The sequence below is a fragment of the Coturnix japonica genome, chromosome 12 (assembly GCF_001577835.2).
Source record: "Coturnix japonica isolate 7356 chromosome 12, Coturnix japonica 2.1, whole genome shotgun sequence".
NCBI classification, from domain to species: Eukaryota; Metazoa; Chordata; class Aves; order Galliformes; family Phasianidae; genus Coturnix; species Coturnix japonica.
In genome coordinates, this window is record NC_029527.1 from 15899684 (window position 1) to 15907340 (window position 7657).

Below are 7657 nucleotides of genomic sequence, written 5' to 3' on the forward strand. Positions count from 1 at the left end.
CCAGAGAGCATCTCTAGTGTGGGAGGAGAGCCGGACTAGATAGGAAACCAGTGTTAAAGCTCAGGGTGTCAAGATTTACCCCTCCTCCTCTCTTGTGGCTTTCTATTCCGTTCCCGCTTTTATTTTTAACGTCATGGGTGTGTACGTGAGTGTACGTGTGAGCCTCTGTGTACATATTAATAAAACCTCATGCCTCTGCTGAGTTCCTGGCTGTAACTTAAACCTGGAGTACCAGAGAGCTGCAGGCCTGAAGGCAGGCTTGATTGTCAGCAGTGCATTAGAATTTAATCTGTCTTATGTTTTAGAGCAAAAGAGCTGGTCATAGTAGAGATATTTTCTTTTGTTTTCTTTTAAAAGAAAGTTTTTCATCTGTAAAAGTGTTCTTAGGTAGAGCATGTTTTCTTTCAGTACAAAGCACAGCCAAACTTTGCTTGGTCAAAATCCAACTTTATCAGCAGAAGGTCTTCAGCAAAGGCTGGTTGAAAAAGTGTACGATGGCTGTGGATTTCTCACATGGAAGGCGAAGGCTGTGTGTGCAGACACTAAAATGGGGTCTGCTTCATGGGCTGGTATTTGTGTGTTGTGCTGAGAAAGAAATGGCTGGGGAGGATGAGTTGCTGGGAAGGAAAAGCCATCAAGAAGCAGCCTTAATTTTCAGTAGTTGCATCTGAAGTGCCTCGTTGCCTCCAGTGGGTGATTCTACAGACTTTCCAGTAAGACGTAAATGAAAACGCTGTGGAGCTTATGTATCTGAGGAATGTCCCAGCGTGGCATTAAAGATATGTGTGCACCGAGCCGCTGGGGTGCAGGTTTTCATGTGGTAAGAGCTAATTATGAACTTGTGTTTGGTTCTCAGGAGCGAAACCTGGACTGGTTCCCCCGGATGCGAGCCATGTCACTGGTCAGCAATGAAGGGGAAGGGGAGCAGAACGAGCTGAGGAACCTGCAGGAGAAGCTGGAGTCCACTATGAAGCTGGTGACCAACCTCTCTGGGCAGCTGTCAGAGCTGAAAGACCAGGTAAGGGTAAGCAGAGCTGGCAGCCAGCCTGAGGTCACACGCCCACGGGCAGCTCAGCTCCTGCAAGCCTGTTCCACCAAGTGGGTTTTTACAGCTCCATGGACTCTGTGAACCCTGTGCACAGTTCTTCTAAAGTAATTTGTGCTTAGGAAAGCACTGAGCAAAAAAAGCACCTTCCCAAACCAGCACCACTGCTGACCTGCCTGTCAGTGCTGTGCTAACTCAATGGGTGACACCTCCCAAAGGGAAAAACTTGCACTAAAAATCAAAGCTGGCATTGATGTCAGTCAGCTTTTGCTGATGCACAGAGCCCATGTCTGTATCTTTGTTTACAGTTTTGTTGTTAATACAGCTTTCACCCCTGAGACCTTGGTGTGATCCTGAGAGTCAGAGGGTGTGATAGTGAGAGAAGTGCAGCGCTGCTGCACGGACCTCAAAACCCACTGAGAAACTGGAGAAGAGCCTGAGCAGTTAGCGTGCAGTGGTCTCCTTCATGTCAGAGCTGTGCTGCTCGTGCAGATAAAGGTTTGCTACTGTCATGCTTTAATCTGCAGCACAGACTGCCCACAGTGCTATTTTGCAGCACGCATTGATTCCGCTTAACACTCAAACACTGCACGGACCTTAGAGGAGTATTTCGGTGCAGCAGTTGTTGGTGAAACAAGAGCTTGGAGACTTTGTGTTAACTTTTAGTTTTGGCCAACTCCTTCCTGTGTGTAACTAAGATCAATAGTTTTCGGTGTTCGAAGGTGTATTTGGGTAAACATTATTCTTTCTGGGAGAGGTTCACAAAGGATTATTTAAGATAATGTGAAGGTGAAGTAACAGCTGATCAGAGGCTTACCAGTTGTGAATGAACTGAACTGCACTGTCAGTTATTACTCTCTGTACACGATGCTTCATTGACAGCGATGCTTTCCTTCATGTCTGCGTGGGTTACAACCCAAGTGGAAATAAAAGGCAAAACTGCTTCTGCCTGCCCTGGTAGAAGCCGTCTGTGGCAGCAAAGTGACTGCTTGCTTATCATTATGGATTAATAACCTGAGCTAGATGGTTCCGCTCGCTGTGTGTACATAGATAGCTGCACTGGATGAAATGAATAGCAGGCATGCACACAACTGTATCCCAGGGCAGTGGGTAGCATTGTGCAGGGCAGAAATGGTCAACAGATTTGGATCGCTGCCTGTTCAGATTTGATCTGCCTACTGCAGAATAGTTTGCAAAACTCTCTTCAATATTATTCCAACGCCTGCTTCCCATCTCTGCTACACTTTGACCCGCTCTCTGCGTAAGCAAGTTATCCTTATGAAGATGGTCTTTGGGAGACAGCGCTGACTGCGATCCTGGCGCTGACTTCCGATCATGCTCTGCTTTCTGATGGAGCCGGGCCCTTCTCCCCAGCACCCCGCAGAGCACAGGGAGGGATTAGTGTCAGGTTGAGAGCGGAAAGTCTTTCTGCTCTTGGCTGTAATTAGTTTTCAGACGCTATGCCATGGATCCCCTCGCTCCAGTTGGTTTTGAGGACAGAGGATGGAGGCAGTTGCTCTTTTGTCTGAGCTTTAATACTCGCTGGGTAGCATTTTTGCTCTTTTGCCTGGAAACAATTATCTTGAAACATGTGTCTTACGTCTTCCTGTTGAAGGGTCTGACTCAAAGTGGTCTGCAGACAACAGGAGTCTTTCCATCGGCTGAAGCCAGCTTTGGATTGGAACGCATTTATTTCTAAAGCTTGCAGCTCTTGGCTGCCCAAGCACTGAAAAACCCTTCTTACTCTTTGTGAAAATAAGAATGAAGGATTTAGCTTTTAAAGAGCTATTTGACTGTAAAAGCAAAAGAGGAAACCAGCTTCATTAATGTTGTGATAGCTTTTAGGAATTCCCCTAAGTACCTTTATTGAGAGCACCCTGCTTAAGTTGCAGGATGTTCCAATTATGTGACAAAGCCAGTACGTCCCTCCTCCTGATTAGGAACTGTCTCCAGGAAAAGGAACCAGCTCAGGGAACTTGTATTTGTATTTATTTTATTGCAATTAAATAGAGGGCAAACCTCTCATTCATTTGCTTTTCAAGCTCGTTAGGTTTCTGGAGACAGTAGTTAAAAACTGAAATCCGGCATGCCTGCTTTCACAAAGGAGAGAAATGCACACAGAGCCATTAAAATCTTGATCATTTTAATTCTGTGCAAAAAGACTACGACAGAATTGTCTGCAGCAGCAGGGGATTAGATGTAATCATCCAGAAGTCCTTTCCAGCGCTCAGTAAGTATGAGGCAGCCACAGTAGATGTTGGCTTCTTTCAAGACAGTGCCGTGACATCACCAAGACCCTTAACCTCTGTCCTCCAAACCTGACTTGTGCCCAGCAGTCACAGCCAGGCAGGTGAGGGCTGGCACGCTGCAAGCGGCGTGTTCTAAGCGTGCCCATGGAACTGGTGCCCTGGTCGTGCATCTGGCACACGCACTGTTCTCCTTTCTGGACTTAACTCCAACTCACAAGCAACCTTTGGAACTAGGCAGAGTGCATCTACGTAATTACACACCATTATCTGAGAGCTCAACTTGACTCTGATGAACTTTGGGAGCCTTGGTTGCGTTTTGGTGTTTAATCACATGCCATTGGCCCTCTGGTAGCTGACAGCTCCCCTACAAAGCATATGTAGCTTGTTGGCATCTAAGCTGGGCGTGAGGTCACTGCAGCCATCAAACTTCTGCAGGAGATTCTCTCCCCAGGTAAATGTGATAGAGGCTCAAACTGTTCTGCCTTGCAGCCATGTGCCTCTGAATGTGAAAAGTATCGAGTCTTGTTTTGTTGCACTTTTCTCATTATTTTTTTTTGTTTCTGTTTCTATTCCATAGACTCATAGAATGGTTTAGGTTGGAAGGGACCTTGAAGATCATCTGCTTCCAACCCCTCTGTTGTGGGCTGGGTTGCCAAGCTCTATATTAGACTGCCCAGGATCCCATCCAGCCTGGCCTTGATGCCTCCCAGGGATGGGACATCTACAGCCTCTCTGGGCAAGGATAAGAATGTGGTGCAGGGCCATGTCAAAAGCTTCACACAAGTCCAGGTAGACAACATCAGTTGCTCTTCCTTTGTCTACCGATGCCGTCACTCCACCACAGAAGGCCACCAGATGGGTCAGGCACCATCTGCCCTTGGTGAAGTTGTGCTGGCTGTCTCGGATCACCTCCACATCTCACGTGTGCCTTAGTGTACCCTCTGAGTCACATCACTAGTTGAGTGAAATCATGGCACTTAATTCACTTAAATAGATATTTTTTAAAAGAAGCCCTCATTGCCACTTTGCATATAGAGTTGGTGGGTGACCTGAGAAAGAGAACAGTTCCAGGAGGTCCAGCAGAGAAGGGGTGCGTGTGTATGTGTGGAGTTGTGCACAGGCCCTTCCTCCCCTGCACCCACGCCTGTCTGCCTGTGAAGCCCCATGAGCCTGTTGTGAACGTACATTTCCAAAAGTGTGTCACCGAGGATGTGAGGTGTGACCCATCCTTGTGAGAATGCGGCAGTTTGTCTTAAAAAGTAACAGAAAAACGACAGTTCTGCCTCCCCTTTGGTCAGACACCGAGCGAGGCACCAGCTGTAATAATGTTTAATTATGGTTTCAGGAGTGCCATTGTATTTCAGTCCTTTCCCTGGTGCAGAATTGGATGTGACTGCACACCTAGCTTGCCTGGGAGCCTGACCACAGCCAGTGTGTGCAGGGAGCATCCAGTGCATTTCTAGAGCTGCCCAGCATGGTTGGGTTTGACCAGTGCATGTTCCCATGGTGGGCTCCAGCTCCTGGCACTCAGAGTGGCCCCAAGTGAAGGGGAAGGAGGATCTGCTGCTTCTAAATGCATGTTTTTAGGCAAATACATTCAGGTGTGTGTTGCTGATGAGTAATGTGTGAACATACTGTCCCCTTGATACTGCAATTGATTACTCCCACAATCAATTCCGTTGATCAACGTCTGCAATTAAATAACTGAAAATGGCAAAAATTACATGATTGTGGATGTAGATGTTGCAAAAAAACAGTGTTATCTGTCTCATTATCACAGAGCTTAATGCCAAATTAAGGCACAAGGTTAACTCTCATAAAGCAGAATGCTCTGTGTGGCTTCTCATGCTTGAATATGAGATGACTTTATGGGGCCGTAGTGGTTTTGTGGCAGGGGCACAGTTGCAGCCACATGTTTGTGCCATGGGGTAGGGCACAGCTGCGTGCTGGCAAGCTGCTTTGAGGCGGTTGGTGAAGAGAGCTCCATTTTCAGGTGGCTGTGACTCCAACATCACTCAGTGATGGCAAGGTGTGCCTTTAGGGGGTCAGGAGGGATGTTTGTCCTGTCCTGATGTGAGCTGCAGCTGTCCATCACCCCCAGCCTTGGGTGAAGGCTCAGCCTTTCTTTCTACCCCCTGCCTCCCTCCTGCCTTAGCCTTGTCCAAGTTACCAAGTGTTCCTATTGGGAAGCTGCTGGCAGCCACCCGTGCTCGTTCCTGCACCAATTTCTTCACAAACTCGTGCATGCCACCAGCTTCTCAAGGGCCATTTCCTTGCAAGCAGAGCTCCATCACACAAGCAAAGCCATGGCTTTCCCTGAGGAGTTCCCGAGGCCGGGAGCTGCCTTTTCCATCTGCCAGCACTTGGCACAGGGGGTGGGAGAGCGTGATTTGTAGAAGTGGGTTTCAGAAGGAGCCCTGCCCAGGCCGGTGGCTCACTCTGTGCGCTGACACACAGGAAGCGGCCTGGCCTAATGAGCAAACTTTTTAATTTTCCAGATGACTGAACAGAGGAAGCAGAAACAGCGCATCGGTCTCCTAGGACACCCTCCTCCCATGAATGTGAACCCACAGCAACCAGCATAAGTCAGAAGGGTCGCTTCTCCCTCTCGCAGCAACGTGAATAACGCTCGCCGAGTCCAGATCCAACCACTGAGGCTGCTTCCGTGTACGTTTAGTTCATCTTGTAAATACCCTGTTTTTATACTGTATGTATATGACTGCTACTATATAAAGTTTGGGGCATACGTATTGTAATTTAGAACTGTTGGCACACGCCGGAGGTTAAGCTTGTGCCAAAACTATCAAAATTGCCTTTTTATTGGAAGGACTGAAGAGAGCACCTGAATTGCACTTGAAAAGAATATTTGACTACGTGACATGTATTTTGTATTTAAAGAATAGAATAGCTGGTATTTATGTTTTTATACAATTGTGCAATATGAATTATGCAATCACAATATATTTGTAACTCCTGAATGCCCTGAAGGGAGTGCACATCTTTGAACCTGGTGTGTTAGTACAATGTAATAAATGGTATAAAGTTACCGGTGTAAATGAGGCTGCTGCAAAATCGTGTTACTGGTGATTTTTCATACCCTTGGACATTTTTGTACCATGTGTGTAAATATCTTGCAATGCCACATCTGTTGCCTCTTCCTCCCAGGGATGATGCTGGGAATCCATGAGCTGTTAAATCGATATCAGTTAAAACTAAACCTTACTTTTGAAGTTTCCAAAGGGGGGAAAAGAAGAGGTATTTTTTCAAGTGATTTCTTCAGAGGCTGAGAGAGCTCAGATATTGGGTTTTATAAAAGGTGAGATTTCTTAAAGGGAACTTTTTATGCAAAACGAAGTTTGGGATGAGCATGCACTGCTGGAGAGTCGGTGCAGCCTCTTGCAGGCGCTCTGTGCTGTGACACAAAGCCCCGTCGTGAGGCTGCCCAGGCTTTGTGTTCCTCACTGCAGACCTTTTCCTTTTGTTTTTCCGTGAGAAACCTCCGTGCCTGCCGGAGCTTTTTGCAGACAGGCATTGCACCAATTGATCCCGTTAGGACCGTAGGTGAGCACTGACATATGTAATGCTTATGAGAGAGCCACTGTTCTGAGGTTGTTTTGTCCAACCCCCGTTCTCTCCCTCCATTTGGTCACTTTGTTTGGTTTCTGATTCTAGAAAGTATGAGGAGCCTTTTGTTTTCTCCAGTCCATTGCATTGTTTTATACATGGACCTCCTTTTACAAAAGCTGACTTCTCTGCAATACTGTCTAGAAAAAAGAAAAAAAGGAAAAAAAAAAAAAAAAAAGAGCTACAAACAGAGCTATGAAAATTTGTAAATGCATAAATATAGGTATTTAAATAAATGATGCAAAATCCCACGTGGTCACGGGCTGCTGTGCTTTGTCCCCCACCCCAAGGGCTGCGTGTGGTGCTGCCACATACATGGGCACTGGGTCAGTGGTGCAGGGGGGGCTGCAGGGCAGGACTGAGCCCATCCCTCTGCAGCTCCAGGGGCACAGATGGGGCTGGAAACAACGGCACCAGTTGGGCCCTCTGCAGCCACATGCAAACGTGCTCCAGGTCCTGCAGTTGAGATATGGAGCACTGATATCTGGGGCTTGTCATCTTAAAGCTGAAGTGATGGAGTTCTTGTTTTGCTTTAAAAGATTTCTCCAGCTCCAAACACAGTGTGCACAGAGCATTGCTGACTGTGTATTTGGTTCAACTGCTGCAGGAGCTACCTGGTACAATGAATCACCTTTAATTTGCACACAACCATCTGAAAGGGACACGTCTCACTACCATGGAGTGTCACTGAGCACCAGGCCAGGCACATCCTGTGCTGGAGGGGAGCCCTGAGCAGTGG

At 47.1% G+C, this 7657-nt stretch overlaps 1 protein-coding gene across 1 annotated transcript in view; it reads left to right on the forward strand.

Annotated features, from left to right (window-relative positions):
- Positions 1–7169, forward strand: part of ITPR1 (inositol 1,4,5-trisphosphate receptor type 1) — a 144696-nt gene extending 137527 nt beyond the window's left edge. The window contains 2 exon segments of the mRNA XM_032447330.1: positions 857–1018; positions 5793–7169. Of these exon segments, the coding sequence (XP_032303221.1) occupies positions 857–1018; positions 5793–5879 (249 nt within the window). The 3' untranslated portion in view covers positions 5880–7169.
- The last annotated feature ends 488 nt before the right edge of the window (positions 7170–7657 follow it).